Here is a 22,093-nt window from a genome sequence, read left to right on the forward strand (position 1 = left end):
CAAGATTCTGCACCAATCAAATTTCTTCCTGTGCTTCACAAAATGATTATAGCTCTCAAAGCCCTCAACAGCCAGACAGACAACATGAAGAAGCAGAAAGAGTGATTGTGCCATGGAAATGTTCTATTTGGCCGGTGAATTTCACATTGTCACAGGCCAGGCAGGTCATAAATAGATTAATTAAATATGTCCGCTGTGGCATGAAGAATCTCTATCACTAACATCTCTTATGAAACTCACTAGAATATAATTCTAGGAGTAAAGGTTATGCACTTTCATATAATATTATTTTAGCTGTTATAGTCTCTAAATCAGAGCTGAAGTGTTAATGGAGTGTAAAGCTCCATGCATTGTATGTATGTCACTTTGCTCACAGCTTATTGGTCCAGTTTTGGTTTACAATCTCTTAAAACCTGTTCCAAAGCATGTTAGCCATGTAACATAAAATAAAATGGCGAAAAATCTTCTTGAAACCAAACACCAGAGTTTTCTCAAACTAAATTCAAAATTACTTGTAGTCATTGAAACCAGCTACATTTGATAGGCCACAGCTCATTTTCATCTTAATTTGAACAAAGTGCCCATAGTACGGTATATTATTATGCAGGTCTTTTCAGGGTTGTGAAAAGAACCCAGAAGTGTCATCATTGAGTATTTGTACAGAAAGCAAAAACTCACTTCTTTTTGATTGTTTTTTCCCAGAAAACAAGAAAAAATATCTTATGTCATTTTATTTATCTAGTAAAAGCATCTAAATTTAAGAATTTTTAGATATTTGGACAGAAAGCAGAAAAACACAGTAAGAAAAGCATTTTTTTGCAGTGTAAACAGTAACCTCATCTATTGTACTCTTCACTACTAAGCAGGGGAGAAAACATGATGGTAGATTACTAACAGAGAAAACATGTAAGGAATTATATCTACACCATTTTCTGGGAAGGACCCAACCAACCGGTGGCTACAACACTGGGGGGAAATAGGTTATACATAACAAGCATTGAACTTGATATGAATGTTGAGAAAAACCTTATTTAAACCTGTACTTAATCAAATTTCACATAAATGTAATTAATTCATTATATAATAAACATTATCTATTCATTAATTGTGCCTGATGCCTCAAGTATACCCTGCAGTAACTCTTAATCGAGTTTGACTGTAAATATATACCAAATACACATACAGGCATATGAATGTTTGTTTGACTATATTAATGAGGGTGTCTCATTTTTTATCTTTTTATATCAGGTTAATGATATTTTCTAGGTCACTGGCGGACCTCGTATGAATGGGAAACCACCAGAAAACAAGAAGATATTCTCTACATCCTCACTGGACCCAGAAACATAACCCTCACAGAAACCTGTGCAAAACACTAAATGTAAATAGAAACATGATTTGTACGAGTTATAAGTCTTTTCATCTAGTGAGGTCCGACTACCTAGTCGGTTTTAAGCAGTTTTTACTATATTAGTGAGGTAATATTTGAATAATCAGGACATTTTGGACCTCACAAGTATAGTTTTACCTGAAAACACACATCTAATGTCAAGACATTTAAAGGACAACATTATGAAAGTTATGAGTTAAGTTGTGACTTACCAATAATCTTGAGCTTGTAAGCTTTGGTTTACAGCAATCTTACATGATGTCTTATCAGACAAAGAATCCAACTGTTGGTTTCAATTTCTTTTACCCGTGACTGTGAAGGATCAAATAACAAGTATCTTCCAAAATGTGATTGGTCTATCCTGAGAGCAGACACCTGTGATTGGCCCCGAACAGGTACATGAGTGCATCAATACCAGTTAGACAAGTTTTACTGTGTGGAGAGTAAAAAAAAAAAAAAAGTTTGGTTAGAATCTGGAATGCCTCTTATTCAAAGTGAAGACATTACTAGCCAATAATACATACAGGTCTAACTTGCTTATCTATGAAGTATAAATGTGCTTGAATGTTTTAAAATGTTTACTCAGATCAAGTTGGCATGACGTTTGATAACATTTAACCTTTAAAAACTTTAACAAATCATGAATGTTTTTGGATAATAGCAAACAATTTCAATAAATTGTTTTAAAATGTAGAAGAGAACACAATGTTGTGTAGGCCTATCCACCTTATTTTGCAATGCAGAAATAAGCTATGTTCTGTAAATGTGTGAGACTTCTGATTATTAGCTGCCATTTGTGAATAGAGAAATAAAGTGCAGTAAACTGTAAAGCTATTTGCGTTACAAACCACTGTGTTTATAACTACAACAGTATCTTAAAGTAATATAAGAAATACCAGTCTGAAATATCAGACAGCATAATGAGCTGTTTTGTTCAGCTAAAAATAACGAGAAGTGGATGACTTTGGAAACCTCGCACATTCAAGTAACAAATGACTGCGCAGCGCAATTACATTAAAAATAAGGTGGATATACTTCAATCTGCCTTGATGTATGGCAACCATAGATTTTATAATCAAATAACAGAGGAAAGGGGCCATCTACAAAATACAAAACTAAGAGAGTTACATGAACTAAAGTAATAATGATACTAAAACAAAACAGCAAAATTTAAATTATATAAACTGTATTTTAAAAATGATTTTAGAATATCCAAATAAGCTTTACTGATCTTCATTTAAAAGGATTTAATAAAAAAAAAATCATACTGTTTTCCATAAGACTGTCACGATCACCAGTGAGAGTGCCCGTCATTGCCACCAGAGGGCACTCCATCCTGAACTACACACATCATTTGGACTCCATTTCCCATTTACCCTCATACCTTGGACTGATCACCCTGCACCTGCTACCCATTATACAATCACTCACTCACATAAAAGACTTGCACCCACATCTCCATACAAAGTCTTGTTTAGCACCGTCTGACATTTCTGAGTGTTTCCCCTGGATTCTGGATCCTTGTGTTTGACCTTGGACTGTATTCTTTTCTGATTCTCTGCTGCCTGCCCTGACCCTTGCCTGTTCCAGGATCGTGTATGTTTGCTGCCTGCCCTGATCTCTGCCTGCCTTGGGATTGTGTTTGTTTGCTGCCTACCTAGATCACTGCCTGTCACCGTTTCTGCCACTGGCTCATTCTTGCTGTTATTTTGTCAATGAACTTGACTTTAATAAAAGCTGCAGATGGATCTTCACTCCGTTGACTCAATCCTTACAAAGACACTAACAGTTTACAGGCGGTGAACAATTAAGGTCACAATTCTAATAATTAAGGACAGTGAAGTGACCTTCTACTGACTCTGAAAACACCAGAAGATGCCCAAGTGTCCCTGCTCACCTGTGTGAACATGCCATAGTGCTGCTTCAGAAGTCACGAGGACTGCAGATGTGGACAGAGCAATAAACGAGATATGTCACAGTAAGGTAGCATCCATTTATGATTTTAATTAATATAATCATATGATTGTTATTGCATACTCTTTTTAAAAAAAAAAAAAAAAAAAAAATACTGCAATACACTGAGTGAGAATCATGTATCTGCCACTATTTGCACTAACTATAAATAACATCGAACAACTATTTACAATTAACTTTAAAAATACTGCTATTTTCACTTAGTGCAAATAGCCTCTGCCTTATTTCTTTCATATGTCTACAAAATTTCTTCAAAATTAAGCTCTAGTTAATGTTAATTCTCTAGTTAATATTCCAAATGTAACATTACAGTGATTAGTGTTTCCTTTAGTTGAGCACTTGACCCTTGATTTTTGTTGAATCAGTTCTCAACAATTGTAATAGTGTTTTTACTAAAAGCACTTCTATCCCACTTAGCAGACGGTCTTGTCCCAAATGTGACATACATCATGTCCGCTAAGTGTTGGTCATGTGTGGCAATGATGGCACTGCATGCATGATGATAGACAACATTTGAGCCAATTGTGGATGAGAAGTGTGTGGCCCAGATCAGTCTAGTGATTATGGGCCACTTTTAAAAAGAGTAAAAATAATGTAAAACTATAAGAATTTAAGGATTTAGGGGTACTATGTTCAAGATAAGATTCTCTCTCTCTCTTTCTGTGACACGCAATGATTTTTTATTTTAACAGCTTACTGCATTCATTTCGGAGGTATTTTTCCTTTTTTGCTCTTTGAATCTGAAACTACAGAATAATATAAAATATTTGCCTTTCATTTATTGATTTATATATGGGTCAGTGAAAATAAGATGTGTCCAGATGATAAAAAGTAGAAATAATTTTAATATCTAGTATTTAGTTTTTAGCAATGTTTTCAGCAACATTCAAAAATTCATTAAATTTCCACATATTCCATTTGACCTGAACAAAACATACATTTTTGTAATAAATGGTTCATAACATAACTGTCTAATAACTGACAAAAACTGTCACATGACAAAAATGACTTTGAATTAGTGGACAAATTATTAATAATATTCTTTTTACACATGTATAATTTAAAAAAAATTGAAATGTTCCCCACTTTTTTTTTTTTTTTTTTTTACTTTAAGCCCTATTAAAAACATGACTTTTTAAACATCTGCAGAAATGGTATATTAATTTCAACAGTTTATTGCAAAATATTTAAATTTACAACAGAATATATTTCATTCCCAATTGCTCAAGTAGGCAGTCACTGATTCTTTTGAAGCAATTTCCAAGGTAACAACAGCTTCTCTGATTGGTGTATAAGGTTCACTTTCTATTGGAATCACAGCCTTTAGAGCTCCGGAGGTTGACGTCACGCAATCTAAACTCCGCCATTTTGGCAGGCCATCAAGAGAGCGCTAGAGCGGCTGTAGCATTGGTATTGATAGTGGTCGAACAATAATTTAAAATCAGACTGTTTAGACCTTACAAACCTTACTATTTCAACATGCTGGACATCTGCTGTGCGCCAGTATGCCAGAACAGGCGGGGGAAAGCAAAGGAGAAATCATTTTATCATAGTCCTAAGGATTCCGATAGACGACTGAAATGGTTTACTGCAGTAAAATGTGCTAACCAACACAACAAAACAACAGATGGTTGTATTTGTATTTTTTTTTTTTATCTCAGTATTCCTATAAGTGTTATATAAAAGTTTTTATGTTTAATAGTAACCCTAAAATGATATGAAAGAGTTTAAAATGTGTTAAATAACGTTACACATTATTCCACCGGTCACAATTGTGGCCAAACATAAAACACAAATTTTCACACACATTTCCATAATTTCAAAAAATAATTATTTCAAGGGGCAACTAATGACATCTCATTTGCATATTTTCATGTCTGGGAAAAAATTGGGATTAAACGGGTTAAGAGACATTTATGATGTCTACTGTACTCACGGTGATATAGCTATGTTGGCTTCCCTACAAACAAGGACAGCTAGGGCTGATTACGTTACCTAACAACACAGTTGACTTACCCTTCAAATGACGATGAAGCAGGTTTTAGCCAGCAGACTCCAAAGTTGAATATTCATCACAAAGTTAGATTGTGTCCATTTGTACCCCTCCAGGTTTTTGGAGGCTTTTAAAGAGTCTGTGGAGTAGGACGAGGGTAAGTTGATGAGGTAGTTGTACATATCAGGATACTGCAGGTCAGAAAATCTATCCGTTCCTTTATCGATACACGTTAAAGGCACCCCGGGGGCATTATGTGGATCTGTTATGTTTACTCTATTATGTTTTGCTATGTACATGTCTATATTTTTTTTTTTATTAAAGTGCACAGTGAACTCTGTTGCCTTGAAACTGATGCTGGCGCCATTCATTACATATTCGCTCCCGGCTGTACCTGCCTGCCAGCATGGTGGTGTAAACAGAATGGGTCACGTGACTGCCGGAGCTCTATTCCAGCTGAGGACTTCTGTCAACGACTGATCCAAGCAAGTGAAGTTACGATGTGCATGATCTAAAGCTATTGAAAATATGCAATCAGATGGGTGTTTTTTGTTGCACTCTGTGCTGTTGAAATATATCATTATAATTGTATCATGACTGTCATGTTGTGTAGTATGTTCAGTTGAGAAATGCAGTTTCATCAGTTTTTAGCTTACTATTCGCCTCAGAAATAAATGATAGTCGTAATTACAAGATAATTAATAAATGTAGTTTAGTTTAGATTTGAGGAACGTAAGCTTTTTAACCAAATTAAAGCTGCAGTCACACTAGAATTTGAGCGTAAGACATTTCTAATGACACTGCAACGGTTGCACAAAGACATCACATTCTGTGGTATCTTTTTTAAAAAAAAAAAAAAAAACAATTCACCATTTAATATATCAAAAATGTAAAAAATATGCAATCTACTCCACTTTACTAGAATGCTGCAATCCTGCAGATTTAAAGTTTACTGTGGCATGTCAATCTTCTATTGGTCACACGTTTTCACATGATATGAATTCACAAGTCAGAGTTCACCAAACATTGGATAGAAGCAAAATACAAAACTTGCGTTTCCTGTTTCCCACATTCTTGTGCATATGAATGGAAGTCAATGGAATGAAAAGTGTAGTGTGACCACCCCTTAAAAGGATAGTTTACCCAAAAATGAAAATTCTGTCGTCGTTTACTCCCCCTCTACCTGAATAAATTTCTTTGTTCTGCTGTACACAAGGGAGGATATTTGGAAGAATGTTTGTAACCAAGCAGATCTCATCCCCCATTGACTACCATAGTAGGAAAAATAAATACTATGGTAGTGAATGGGGGGGCAAGATCTGCTTGGTTACAAACATTCTTCCAAATATTTTTTTGTGTTCAGAGAAATTCAAAGAATTCGAAGAAATTTATACAATTTTGGAGCAAATTGAGGGGGAGTAAATGATGACAGAATTTTCATTTTTGGGTGAACTATCCCTTTAACATGGCAAAGATCTTCGGCAGCTCTGTGATAGTTGTGGATGTGTGTTGAGTTGTTGTAATAGTGTGTTCACTGCTCTCTTACCATAGTATTCTTATTTAATATTGACTATCTGTATACGATTTAATCATCACTCACACTGCTGCCATCTTGTCTGTTGTTCTGAAGTTATTTCAGTATTAATGTAATGAAGAGAAAATAAGAGACTATAACATCTTACTGTTACTGATGTAGCAAATTAGCTCAAAAGGGAAACATAAATAATTAATCATAACTCGTTATAATTAATTATAAATATTTGGATTAGTTTATCGAATTAACTTCATGTAGCTGAAATAATATTACAATCAATTAATCTGTTTGTCCAGCGAACACTCCGTATTGATCGTTGTAGGACCAAATCAGCTCAAATGAAATAATTAATTTATAGGGAATTATAAAGAGTCATTTAGTTTACGTCCGAGCAACTGAATCGTCCAGCATTCATTCGCTTGGGCCGTAATAAGCTCTTGTAGCGGTTATGAATATCCAACTATCATGAAAACACTGATTAGAGCCCGGTAACCTTAAGATCAACAGTTTAAGACATTAAATTTTACAAACACATAATACAAGACGCTTTCTTTTAAAATCTACAGGAGACTTTATTGATTATTCTAACACAAACTAATCTAACACAAACACGCGCACACACACAAACATTCATACACGTTGCAGAAAGAAAGGAAATGAGAAAGAGTTTTACGAGAGAGAATGAAATGATGAGCATGATTTCTAGCAAAGTATGCACTTCAAAAGACCTGACCTGAACAAACCATGAATCATTAATTTCAGCTTTAGAATCTGGAGGTACTTGCTTGTCGACTTTAAATGGGAATCTCCTCGTTCTTGGCTTGGAGAGAAGGGTTTTTCTGAGTCAATGATTTGTTGCAGGACCTTTTCAGGTCCGGACTGTGGTTAGGTAAAAACCAATCACGTTTGAGTGTGCTGGCAAATGAAATGAAGTCTCTTGTTGTGGCTGGAGTTTAAAGTTGAGGCGGCAAAAGTCGTTGGTTAAACTTTGCGGCAAAACTTAGCACACGAGACTCTCAGTGGAAAAGAAAGTTAAGTAAAAGAAATGAAAAGTGAGTAAAAGTTGGATGGCTTGAATGAGCTGCTTGTCTGTCCTTTTGTTTCTGGTCTTGTCATAGTCTCTTTTGTTACTCTTGTAACTCTTTGTCTTGTGATGTGACTATTTAAACTTAGGTGTTTGTCCCAGCTCTGTGAGGAGTTCTGACCAATCAGATATCGTCTTGTTTCAAAAGGTGGCTTTTCTCCGCCCCCAATCATAAAATAAGCATTATCTCCGGTCTCTGGAATTGCCGGCTTCGGCAGAGAGTACCGTTTAGACATAATTTCTATTAAATGGAATATGATACATTTTACGCAGATTTCATTCAAGCCATGATTTAAATGAGAAGAAGAGATTAAAATATATATCAAACACGAAATACTTTCATTCAACCATTCAATAGTTATAGTTACATGAGTTGTGGGTGTTTTAAACATAACTGGTTACATGTGTGGACATGATATAAAATTTATGCAGTTGAAAGATGTTTGATAAGTCTGTTTCAAATTGTTTGGAAAAATTCGATGTAGTTTTAGTTGTAGAAACAGTCTTTGTTGGTTTTTCTGTAAAGTTAGGTCACTCAGAGAAACAGGCCTGCATTGCCTCTCTGTCTCTTTAGATCTGGAGATCAAAGACTCTTCATCTTCTGGTGACCATTTGGTTGCTACAAATAGCTTAAGTTTGTCACCTCTCCTTCAGTCAGGAAGGAGCGAGGTTCTGTAGATGGACTGGAGCCGAAAATTAGGTTCTCTGAGCTTAGGTTTCTGGAATTATGTTTTGAAAGAATCATCTGAATGATTCATTTGTCTGGTTCGTCCACGGTTCCTACATCGTCTATAAACTCTTCAGTAAGGATATTTTCTGCGGTCACTGAAAAATAACTTCTTAGCATGTTCTTTTAAATTCTTAGCATGTAACTATGATCATAATTGTTAAATTTACGCTGGTTTATAGGAAGACCAGAATCAACTTGCAAGAATGTGCACAAAAGTTTTATTTAACTAAATCACTGACACATAACTGATCTAAACACACACATACACACAAATCATGCATACATAGGAAATAAGAAAGTGAATGAAACCATAGCATAACAAAGGAATGGAGCTTTGAGAAGAGTCATTTAACAAGCTAAAAGAAACATCAGTTTCTCACTATAAGAAAACCTTTGTTAACAAAGGGTTTCACAACTTGATAGTAAATCACTGTTTAGTGTTCAAATGTATGATACTTGCAAATTCCTTAGCTGTTGAAGAGTGCCCAGATATTCAGTCTCGGGAGAAATTCTTGATAGTACGGTCTGATGGCCATGAAGTCGTAATCAATTTCTTCCATGTTGAATGAAGAAATGACGATGAACTTGCGCTGTTAATTTGACTTTGTTGTTGTCGTCGAGGAAGTTGCGCATGGCTTGGTGAAGAGGCCTGGGGCCGGGTGAGGTCTCACACGAACAGCAATCAGTAGATGCAACAAGAGAATGGAGGGAACTTTGTGTTGGCTTTTAAGTTCTACAGAGGTCCAATGCAGGAAATTTCCTTTGATTGGGAAGCTAACTTATTTGATTGGAGTAAGCTGGCAGCAGTTTGTGTCCATTTATACTTCGATAAATCTAACAAACACACACTGCGTTCCATGAGAAGATGATGTCCACCGAAGTGTGAGTCATTAAACAATGAAGCAAAAGGGGTGATAATTCTCAATGGGGAAACCAGACATCACAGAGTCTGTCTGGGTGAGGGGTTGTGAAGATTAAATGGAACAATGGTGTGTTTGATCGGTCCAGTCGTTACACTGATCTATTATGCAGCTCAAAGTATTATGTGTTGTAGAATATCTATATAATCTATTCAAATACAGTTTCAAAACAGTTTCACTGATCCAGAACAAACCCAAAACCCAGGATAGAGCGGTTGAGTGAATGTGGTCTGGACTGTGTGGATGAAGTTCATTGTGTCAGAGACGTTGTAGAAGGACAGAGTTCCTGCACTGTGATCCACATACACTCCTATGCTACAGCTGGACACTACAGGGAGATCAGTTACTATGCTATTGTGTCTGAATGAGTATCTGGATGGAGAGCAGTTCAAACTCCAGGACTTGTTATTACGCACACTCATAACCCTCACCCTTCCTGCTGATGCTCTTATATGATACTGATATAAGCACACACCTTCCGCTCCACTTAAGCTCCCAGTAACAGCGTCCACACGCTCTCTCTACACAACACCTGATGATGCACATCAAATCTGTCTGGATGATCAGGATACGGCTGCTCTGTGTCAGTGTTAGTAATCACTCTGTTCCTCTCAGACAGACGGAGGAGTTTATTCACTGTGTTTGAAACCAGAGTGAGCTAATGGGAATCTGATGGAGAGAAAACACATCAGGATCATTAATTATGAATATGTCTTATCTTTTAATTTAGCTGAACTCTTTGGCATCTCTTTAAAGTTACACTATGTAACTGTGTTGATAAACAAAACTGCATGTGTCTTGCAGAAGAACAGTCGGAGCTATTTCTTGCTGTTTTTGTCTATGACGAGTACGCAGGTACTGGGCTACTCTGCAGCGGTTGGTAACTCACTTAGTCTAAAATAGTCAGAATATAAACACTTATTGCAAGCGTAACATAGTGATTTATAAGACAAAAGCACAGTTTGGAAGATAGTTTCATGATGTATTTGCTCATTATGTACATTTTGAACACAAAAAAGTTACATAGTGCACCTTTGTATCAGCAGTGTTTTACTACAGCTTACCAGATATCCTGTGCATTTACATGATCAATTATAAAACTCTTATATCATATTTTCCTTCACCTTCTACAGGAAGAACACAGTGTATTTTATGCTTGTTTTCTTAGAGACTTACATTGTAGGAAGTCGTTCCTGATCCTGGGAACAATGTTGGTGAAAGTGACTGTGGAAAACGTCTCGGGTTACGTCTGTAACCCTGGTTCCCTGAATAGGGAACGAAACGCTACGTTGAATCGCATTGGGATCACTTCTGCGTGATTACGTCTTGAAGCACTCGTGAAATCAAACCAATAGTGTGACGGGACGTCAGAGCGGGTGATGTCACGGACCAGGAAACTATAAAGCACTCCTGAGAACAAAGAACGCCAGCTTCTGATGTGGATGAAGCAGACGCTCACAGGTGCGCAGGGAGTATGGCTAAGCAACGCAGCGTCTCGTTCCCTATTCAGGGAACCAGGGTTACAGACGTAACCTGAGACGTTCCCTTTCATGGGAACATCGACGCTGCGTTGAATCACATTGGGAACCCTATCCCAACTAGGCCATAGGACCAAGTGCCTGTCCTGTTAACTTCGGGACGAGAGCACCACGGACCCCAGAGTGGAGCCCAAGTCAAGGTTGTAAAACCTAATAAAGGTGTGCTGAGATGACCACCCAGCCGCATCACAGATCTCGTTGATGGGAACTCCCGAGAACAAAACTTTTGAAGCAGCCATACCCCTGGTGGAGTGTGCCCGGACAGCCAAAGGTGAAGGCTGTCCAGAAGACTCATAGGCAAGAGAGATGGCCTCGACCACCCACTTGCTCATTCTCTGCTTAGACGCTGGGCCCCCTTTCTTAGGGGACCCGTAACAGACAAATAATTGATCGGTCTTGCGCCACAGGGCAGCTCTGTGGACGTAGGTGTCTAAAGCCCTCACCGGGCACAGCAGATTTAGTTTCTCCTGATCCGCATCTGAAAAAGGTAGAGGACAAAAGGCCTGCAGAACAATGGGCCCCAGGACATTTGTGGGGACCTTGGGTATATACCCCGGTCTATGATGCAGGAAAGCCTTGACCATTCCAGGCGCAAATTCCAAGCATGAAGGAGCAACAGAAAGTGCTTGTAGATCTCCAATTCTTTTGAGAGATGATATAGCCAACAGAAATATAGTTTTCAAAGTGAGGAACTTTTCAGATACTTCCTCTAAAGGTTCAAAGGGAGCCGCAGCCAACCCTTCCAATACAATAGCCAAGTCCCAGGACGGAGTTCTTGTACGCACAGCAGGCCTCAGCCTCTGGGTACCACGGAGAAAACGTATAACTAGGGGGTTCTTTCCCACAGAAATGCCCCCCAAAGGTGCATGATAGGCGGAAATAGCTGCAATATAAACCTTCAATGTAGAAGGGGATAGGCCATCGGAGAGTTTTTCTTGGAGAAATTGCAGTACATGACTGATGGATGAGTGGAACGGTTCCACCCGAGATCAGCTACACCAAGTAGCAAACAGCTTCCACTTATATGCATAAAGTTTTCTCGTGGACGGAGCTCTGGAGTGGAGTATGGTCTCCACAACCTCAGTTGAGAGACCGGATTCTATGAGCTCGGCCCCCTCAGAGGCCAAGCCCACAGTTTCCACAACTCTGGGCGGGGGTGAATTATCGTGCCGTCCGCTTGAGACAGGAGGTCCTGCCTGATTGGAATCACCATGGGAAAGCCCTCTAATAGGGACACTAGATCCGAGAATCATATTCGGGTCGGCCAGAACGGGGCTATTAATATGAGACGGACCCCATCCCGGCGAACCCTCTCCAGAACTCCTGGGAGCAGAGCAATCGGGGGAAATGCGTACAGACGCAGCCTCGGCCACGCCTGTACCATGGCATCCAACCCCAGCGGGGCTGGATGGGTCAGGGAATACCACAACGGGCAATGACAGGTCTATTTCGAGGCAAATAGATCGACTTCTACGCGACCGAATTTCTTCCAAATGAGCTCCACCACCTCGGGGTGGAGTCTCCACTCCCCGGGCCTCGGCCCCTGTCTCGACAGGATGTCTGCCCCCACATTTTGATGCCCCAGGATATAAGCTGCTCTCAGAGAGAGAAGCTTCCCCTGGGACCGCAGGAGGATCTGATGGGCTAACTTGCACAGCTGGTGAGACCTCAGACCCCCCTAATGATTGATGTAGGAAACCACCGACATGTTGTCTGTGCGAACTAACACATGGTGGCCCCAAAGGTCTGGGAGGAAGTATTTGAGTGCTCGAAATACCGCCATCATTTCCAGCCAATTTATGTGCCAGGAATGATGATGGTCCTCCCAAAGACCCTGAGCCGAGCGACCACTCATGATCGCCCCCCAGCCTGTGAGAGACGCATCCGTCATTAGCATTACACGACGACAAGGAGCTCCCAGCACAGGTCCCTGGGACAGGAACCAAGGCTTCTTCCACATGACTAAGGCACGAAGGCATCGCCGCGTGACCTTGATCATGCGGAAAGGGTTTCCCCTCGGAGAAAACCCCTTGGTCCTGAGCCACCACTGTAAGGGTCTCATGTGCAGCAGGCCAAAAGGTATCACGTTGGACGCAGCTGCCATCAGACCCAACAGTCTCTGAAACTGTTTTACAGTGAGTGACTGGCCTAATTTCACCCCTTTCACGGCTGAGAGAATGGCATTCACCCGAGCAGGAGACAGACGTGCCTGCATCGTGGTGGAATCCCAGACTACTCCTAGATAATTGGTAGTTTGTGCTGGAAGAAGTATGCTCTTCTTGGCATTGAGTCTCAGCCCTAACCTTCTCATTTGTGACAGAACTACATCTCGATGTTGAACTGCTTGTTGCTCTGACTGAGCTAGAATCAACCAATCATTGATATAATTTAGTACGCAGATGCCCTGGAGTCTCAGGGGAGCCAGAGCTGCATCCACGCACTTCGTGAAGGTGCGGGGTGAAAGAGACAGGCCGAACGGAAGAACCTTGTATTGGTAAGCTTCGCCCCCGAAAGCAAACATGAGGAACTTCCAATGCGAAGGATGGATTGACACATGAAAGTAAGCATCTTTCAGATCCATTGTCACAAACCAGTCCTCGGACCTGATCTGTGTAGTGATCTGTTTGAGTGTAAGCATCTTGAACTTGAGCTTTTGCACTGAACGATTTAACATGCGCAAATCTAGAATAGGACGCAACCCTCCATCCTTCTTCGGAACGATGAAGTAGCGGCTGTAAAACCCTGACTGCTTGCTGGGAGGAGGAACCCTTTCTATAGCTCCTTTTTGCAAGAGTGTCATAACTTCTTGTTCCATAACCAGAGACTGCTCGGGACCCACCACTGTAGGAAGGACCCCTTTGAACTGGGGCGGGCGAAACCCGAACTGTATTTTGTAACCCTTTTCTATTGTGAGCAGCACCCATCGAGAAATATTGGGAAGACGTTTCCATTCTTCTAGAAATTCTACTAAGGGAACCAGCCTCTCGTGTTATTTGAGCACCTGATTCGGCGCCCTGAAGCGGCGCACCGGCAGGGAACAGCCGAATCAGACGCTGGCCGACCCTCCTCGGAAGGTCGGTGGGGACCGCTGCGCCCTGAAGCACACGAGGTGGCAGGGTTGGCAGAACGGCCCCCTGAGGGCACCGAAGAGGGGTTAACTTTATAGATCTTTAATACAGGACCCTCTCCGGAGGGGGCTGCCCTCAGAAGTCCTGTGCCCCTGGCGTCAGGACTTCTTCGAAGCCTTCCTTGCTATAATGACAGTCCGCAGATCTGTCTTACCCTTGGAAGGTTTCGACTGCGTCGCTCGCCCCGGTCCCCAAGATCTTTGCGGGGGAGCACGGGTGGCGACACTTTGTTTTTGCTGCGCTCTATGCGCAGATGAGGAGCTGATAGATGGTGGCAAGGGAGGAACTTTTGAAAGGCCGCTGACTGTTTTTTGGCCTCCTGGAACCTCTCGATGACCGAGGTGACAGAATCGCCGAAAAGGCCCAGGGGAGACAGTGGCGAATCCAGCAGCACGCTTTTATCTCTTTCCCTGATGTCTGAGAGATTTAACCATAAGTGCCTCTTCGTGGCCACCAGGGCTGCCATAGAACGGCCGATTGTTTTTGCAGAATGACCTTCTAAAATCTGTCCAGTATCATTGTATCATTTGTGGCCACAAACAAATCATGGGCTTGTTTCCCTGAAAGAAAATGACAGCTACAGATGTGAAAATAGGAACTGTACTTCCTGTCTGCTCGCCTGTTGAAGAGTTCAAAATATGCAATATTAATTTCATCAAAGTTGTACCTTTTCATACAAAAACTGGAAATAAAAAAAAACTAAAGCCAAATTTCAATGGAAATTGTCAAAATATCAATACTGTACAAAACTATAATAGTATATTATATAACTATAATACAACTAAAATCTAAATAATCAAAATAAGGTGCATTAAGTCAATAAATCTGTGGTTAATATAAATATTTTAATTCAAATGCCCGCCCACAAATGTTGACAGACACTGCCGTTTTAACATAGAACTGCCCTGAGTGAGTTCACAGAGTTGTACACAGTCCGCCATTGACTGTTTTGTTTTCGAAGAAAATGCTCCCTCAACTCTACTGAAATTTTTGTGAATGAGGGTCAGTATAAAGCAGGTTTTGCACAAAAGTTGCTCCTGAAGGATGGAACAGTGCCAACTGTTTGTGATCCAGCTACACCTCTAGAAGAAGCAAGTATCACGTGCTTGTTTTCCAAATTGCCTTTATGAAAGAGCTTCTTGGCACTCTGGAAGGCTAATGTTGCTAAAGCTACCATCATCTGCCTGTTTTCAGTGATGCTGCCTTCACGTGCTACCAGAATGATTGTTAATAGGAATGTGGTAGTTAAAAATTGCATTTAAAAGCAATGTGAAGTCGATAGCATGCGATGGCACCATGAGACCAGCTATGTTGTTATTTTTATCGCACCGTATGTGTAGGTTGATTGTAGATGCAATACAATTTTCAAACAGTATTCAGTATACACATTTAAACAGGCTCCAGTCCAGGATGCTCAGTCATACATCTGGAAGTCTGTTCAAGCTGTCACATCTGTCTTTTCACCTTTTATTGCAATAAAATTTGTAACATGAATGCTTGTCATAACCGCAAGATGACAGTGAGATCAATTATAACTGTAGGTTAACTAAGCTATACCTGTTCTACTTCCATGCAGCATATGTTCTCTGGCTCTGTAGGCATCTTAAAACAGTTCCCACATGAACACCTACAGCAAGTTATTGATTATCATGACGAAACATGCTAATCGATTACTTAAAGTTATCTCCATATGAACTACATAAAAACATCAACTAACCATTCAGAAACTTCCTGTTGCATTCTGTGTATCATCACTTCTTCTACAGTCCCTCTTTCACTCTCCGATTCCGGTTCATACATATATGGCTGAACACCACTACTTGCAGTTTCCGACATTTTCATAGCGTGAGAGTGTCATGTTTTGTTATTGCTGTCATGCCGGAGCACAAGCTCTAGAAGCTCCGCCCTCGTCTGAAAAGGGGGGTGGGAGCACCAGCTCATTTGCATTTAAAGGGACAAACACAAAAACAGTGCATTTTGGCTTATACCCTAAATGTGGCAATTCCAACAAGCTATGAAAAATTATCTGTATGGTATTTTGAACTAAAACTTCACATACACACTCTGGGGACATCAGAGACTTATTTTTCATCTTGTAAAAGGGGGCATAATCCCCTTTAAGAAAATTATGAGTGGGGTGTAACTGGTTACATTATTTTATATAACATTATTTGTTAACCACAGACCTTATTTAAGTCATTTAACCAAAATCCCATTCAAAAAACCCATTGACTCTGGGATGATGGAACTGGAAGTGCTAAAATGAAAACCTGTTTCTGGGTTTTTGCCTACAAAGTGATGTCATACCTGCACCACTCTTTTAGGAATTACCTGACACTTCCTTACAAACCCACATCAACAGGGAAATTCCTTGAGGCAACGTCAGGATAAATACAAGTGAGGACGTTTGCAAAAGATTCATCTTCTGTATGAAATGCATCATCTGCTACAGCTGCTCCTTTCAGCAGTTTGACATGGAAGCAGAGGCAGAAGAACCTGATGTTTCCTCTGGCATCACTGAAGAGAGATGAACCTCAGATGAAGCTGATATTCATAGTCTGAGGAGATCAGAGCCATCAGAATGCCCTTGTGTCATTTTTAACAAACCAGATGGTCAAAATGATTAGCCATGTTGTCAATTCAACAGTGTGCTGTCATCACAACTGTAGCCATAGTTCATAATACTGTCAATGATTGAAAATGCACAAGGCTACACCTTGTACTGTTGAATTTGATACAGTATATGCCATAAAGTAAAAGTTACACATTACAGTATGTGGGATACTGATTGCAAGAGGTTGGACAGTATTCATATATATATACAATAGTTCTTTCTGGTTCTCAAATCTGATTGGCTGAGAGGTCTTTTCAGCCATGCGATATTGTACCAGTATTGCACGGGAACTGTTTCACCATTTGAATCGCTCCGCTGTCTGCATTCTCACAGCGAGTGTCATAGTGGACGAGCAAACCCTCTATATTTTCATAGATACTACTGATATGTTGTAACAGAATGTAGTTTTAAGAGTTTTTTAGGTGATAATATAGTTGCTTAGACCTCAGAAATGTGGCTTATATGTAAACACAGCACCTGTTTGAAAATTTGTTTAGACGCTTTCAGAGATGCGAGCTCCAGGCCGTCAGTGACCGCTCAGCACTCATGTGCCCACAGAGAACGGCTTCATCTCAGCCAGACCTTCGGGAATTTGCCGCTGGCTCTCATGTAGATAGTGATTAAACATGAGGTATAATTTGTTTTGGGTATATCAAATGGGCAATCTTTCATCTTATTAATTTATTACTTGTTCCAGAGCTAATAGATTTGGCTTAAGGGCTATATTAAGTTTCATAACTTTATATTTACATTGAAATTAAATCCTGTACTAACTAGAGCCCTGCTTTCGTATGTTTGATTGAACAGTTTGCTTGTCGTTATTTCCTTTTTTATTTCTTATACTGTTATAATGGCTGTTGTTGTTATTTTAAAGATTATTGTTCGATAAATAATATTTTATATAAATAACATGCAGGATTTTTTGGTATTGAGAAAGAGTCCGTTAGTGATTTTGACTTCAGTGGAAGTTAAATTAATATGCCATGAGATGGCGGCAAAGACTGTCTTTATGAGTGAGTCAGTCAGTCGCAAAGACTTTTATATTGAAATGGACTGAAACAAGGAAGTTGTTTTTACTTTAAACAACATCTTACGAGACGCATCTGACAAATGCATTAACTAGCGCTGTCATGGGAGTGATGACAACCTGATGTTAAAAGGACAAAGACAAAGATCGCTTTCCTCAGCGGACATTCAAACTGATTTTGTGATTATGAATATACAGTTGGCCTGAAGAATATCAGCTAGATGCAGGTAATACACTCGCTTAGGCGATCTCTCTCTCTCTCTCTCTCTCATAATACAATAAGCTTCAATGAAGCGACTCAACGTTCCTTTGTTACTAGTTCTAAAGTGATGTTTTAGAGTTAGTAACAGAGGATTGGGCTCAACTGTTAAACTGTCAACTTGAGATTTGAATCTGTGGCGGAAGGAAGTACAAAAGAGTTTTTAAAGACACTCTGTTGTTGTTTCTTATTTATTTACACAGTCGTGCCATCAAACTGTTGTATAAATGCAATATCACACTTGTAGCCATGCGATATGATTGTATATCAGCACGCTGTGATTACCTACAGGCGAATCACAGCAGTGCTCATATCGCACTGCTACGAGTGTGAAATTGCTCATATAGATAGACAGATAGATAGATAGACAGATGGGGCTATGTCATGAACACCATTACAAATGGCTGTCCCCTTAAATAGCGCCCTATTTAAGGGTATAGGGGCCGATTTTTAGACACAGCCCTTGTGTTTCCTGTAGTGATGACTAAACAAAGGTTTGTGAAGCATCACGGTTCTTCCAACTCTATTGCAAAAGGGTTCATTGAACCCTTTTGATACAGTGTGCCTATCTAGTGCTCAGAACAATGTATAACACTTACCAAATTGATGCTAGTTTCACTGTTGGTTCTGCAACTGATTCCTTTTATTTTGCTGATTTATTTTATTGTATGTTTATTTTATTATTTTATTCTAAAGAAATAGACATTGTCAAAGTGATTTCACTTATTTTAGTGCAGTACAGTTAATTTTTTCTTGTTCAAATTCAAAATTGTTTTTAAATATTATTGGATGTCAGTTACTTCAGCTTAAAGATTATTAACAGAGGTATGTTTGTTACTACCACAAGTTAAGATTATGTATTATGACAAAAGCATGTTAGTGCTAGCCCTCCCAGAACCCAAATATTGCACACACACAAAAAAAAAAAACTTTTTATGGAAGTCAATGAGAACACTCAGGGCAATTCTTGTGCAGAGTGAAATTGCCCAAATATGTCACATATGTAACAATTTAAAAAAAAAAAACAGTATTGAACTAAAAGAGAAAACTAAAAGAAACTAAAAGAGAATGTGACACGATTACAAGCATTTTTCTTAGTTTAACAAATACTTTAATAAAATATTCATTTGACAGTACTTTAAAATTGTCATATTTACAGATAATATTATGCTGTTAAAGGGTTAGTTCACCCAAAAAATTAAATTTCTGCTTCTGTGTTCTATGTCAGAAATCCGACTCATTATTTGGCCAGCTCCTGCATCAGCATCATGCGTTGTGCTGCTCACATGTACAGCGTTGGCCAATACTGAATCAGCATTTTGTCATAGAACCTGGAAGCGCTGCAACAAAAATAGCATAGGAGAATAACAGGGGAGAGACAAATTTGTTAAATAAAGTCATGTTTTGTTTTGACACACAAAGTATTCTTGTCGCTTCATAACATTAAGGTTGAACCACTGTAGTCACATGAACTATTTTAACAATGTTTTTAATAACTTTCTGGACCTCAAAAGGTGGTTCAGAAACCCTTGGATTTCATCAAAAATATCTTAAATTGTGTTCCTTACGGGTTTGGGGCGACATGAGGGTGAGTACTTAATGACAGAAATTTTATTTTTGGGTGAACTAACCCTTTAAGAGCACTGCTTCAGGATATTACATTGAATAGTTACAAATTAGATACAACTGTTACAAAATCTAGATACATGTACAATTGAAGCCAGTGTGCATGTGGAATTATATATTTGGTCCCCATGAGAAAAACAGCTAGTAAATCTTTCTAATTTTTTTTTTGTTTTGTTTTTTTCCCTTTTAAATACATTAAAAATAAAAGTTGTCTGAAGATTGTGTTTAAGGCAGTGGTTCCCAAACTGGGGTACGCGAACAAAATGCTTAGTTTTTCCGTTCATATCATTGTACGCTTCCTTAAAATAACATTAAAACCGAGCATGTATTTCTAGCAGGAAAAATGCCGTAAATACATACCATCTAATCAAATCTACCTCATCTTTTGCGGTCAAAACTGACTGCACCCACACAAGCAGCTTGTATATGATAGGTTGCGTGCAGAGTCTGCTGCCTTAGCAGATCGTGCTAAATTACTGCCGTTTTCGACAATGTAAAAGTGGGGATGTAACTCAAACTCTCTTCGATACAAAACATATCCTGTGTGAGTTCTTGTTTTTAATGTTGATAATATATTATACAAGCAATAGCCTAATGCATTTTTTCCGAAATATCTACACGATTGCAAATGTGACAATTGATTTTTTACAACAGTTCAACAAACAGAAGGGTAATAAGTGATGTACATTTTAAACACAGTCCTGTCAGTATTATTTGCTGTATTTTGCAATGAAATATTACTTCAAACGAATGCCACAGCAGAACTGTGGTGCGTCTCCAACAAAGTCCCTTTAAGATCAAAGCAACACACAGTGGTGTTTTGTGAACAAATCTGTGGCTTTGAACAAATCGTGAGAGTCACTGATTCAATGACCCATTCATAAACACAGCCACTTGCTTCATTACTGAATGAATGAATGAATGACTCGATGACTCACTTATTAAGACAGTGACTTACCGCCACCTACTGGCAGTTTGCGTTTAATATTTAAAAGTATCACTTCGTTTTTATCACTATTGCGTATTTCTCTATTTAAAATTGTTTAAATTATTATTTAAAACAATTTATTCTATAAAGGTATTTATAAAGGTAAAAATGCACTGGGAAATCAATTTACAGGGGCAAATATTGTCCCTTATGGAAAAGGTGGAAGAAAGATGTTAAATGCCTCAGGGGGTACTACACTAAAAAGTTTGGGAACCAATGGTTTAAGGTATATAATATATACAGTTTGAACAATAGAAAAATCATTGTCTATGGAAAGTCCCCATAAAACACAGTAACCCATCATATGTGTGTTACCAGTAAGTTGTTATTGCAGAATAAACCATTTAAGAGATACGGTATACAATATTGATCTGAGATTGAACTGATTTAAAATCATACCTGTTTGTTATCTTATAATCCATTACAGTGAACAACACAATAGTCGCAAAATGGCAGCAGCCAAACTTCCATGAGGAAAAAACTTTCCTAGCAAGTGTATAGCGCTGCAGACTTTTACACGGATGAGCCTGTGTAATCTGTTTTTAGCGGTTGTTATCAGGGAATTACATACTACTGGATGGCACCATTGACCAATCAGAATCAAGTATTCCACAGGGCCATGTAATAAAGATTTATAAAGTAAGAGTATTTAATTCATTTATGTGTGACATCTTTGTTTTGGCTCACAAGCTTTTCAAACTTGCACAAAGACACTGAGCAGTTGAAACTGAAATGAACCCAAAATCCAGCATAGAGAGACTCCGTAAATGTGGAGGTGAATGTGTGTAAGTGTGTGAGTGTGTGTGTGTCAGAGACACTGTAGAAGGACAGAGTACCGGCTGACACATCCACATACACTCCAACTCTTTTAAATGAGCCTAAAGGGACATGTATGTCAGTTGACTTCTTATTGTGCCAGACAGTTATTCTGTTATCAGAGCAGCTCAGACTCCAGGAGTTTTCATTGAGTCCAAACTGACAGTCATCACTCCATCCTTTCCTGTTGATTCCTTTATATGTCACTGATACATCAAAATATCCTCTCCATTCAGCCTCCCAGTAATGGCGTCCAGACAGACTCTCTCTACACAGAACCTGAGGACACTCATCAAATCTCTCTGGATGATCAGGATATGACTGTTTTTCTTCCAAATATGTCACCTTTCTGTTCTCATTAGAAAGAGTAAGTTCAGTGCTTACTGTGTTTGGATCCAGTGTGAGATTACAGGCATCTGAACACAAGAAGAGAGAAAGTTTATAACATAACAACAACAGTCACTAAAGGTAT

The 22,093-nt window shown here is 39.0% G+C and overlaps 1 protein-coding gene across 28 annotated transcripts in view; it reads right to left on the reverse strand.

Annotated features, from left to right (window-relative positions):
• Positions 1–22,093, reverse strand: part of LOC127510571 (NACHT, LRR and PYD domains-containing protein 12-like) — a 180,734-nt gene that overhangs the window by 124,089 nt on the left and 34,552 nt on the right. Inside the window, exon 10 of one of the 28 annotated variants that reach the window (XM_051890187.1) lies at positions 19,280–22,037. The exons of the other annotated variants lie outside the window; for them this stretch is intronic. Coding sequence (XP_051746147.1) covers positions 21,460–22,037 — 578 coding nt within the window. The 3' untranslated portion in view covers positions 19,280–21,459. Of the gene's footprint in view, positions 1–19,279; positions 22,038–22,093 lie in introns of those variants that run through there. 28 annotated transcript variants of the gene reach the window in all.

The sequence above is a fragment of the Ctenopharyngodon idella genome, chromosome 4, assembly GCF_019924925.1.
Source record: "Ctenopharyngodon idella isolate HZGC_01 chromosome 4, HZGC01, whole genome shotgun sequence".
In the NCBI taxonomy this organism is placed as follows: Eukaryota; Metazoa; Chordata; class Actinopteri; order Cypriniformes; family Xenocyprididae; genus Ctenopharyngodon; species Ctenopharyngodon idella.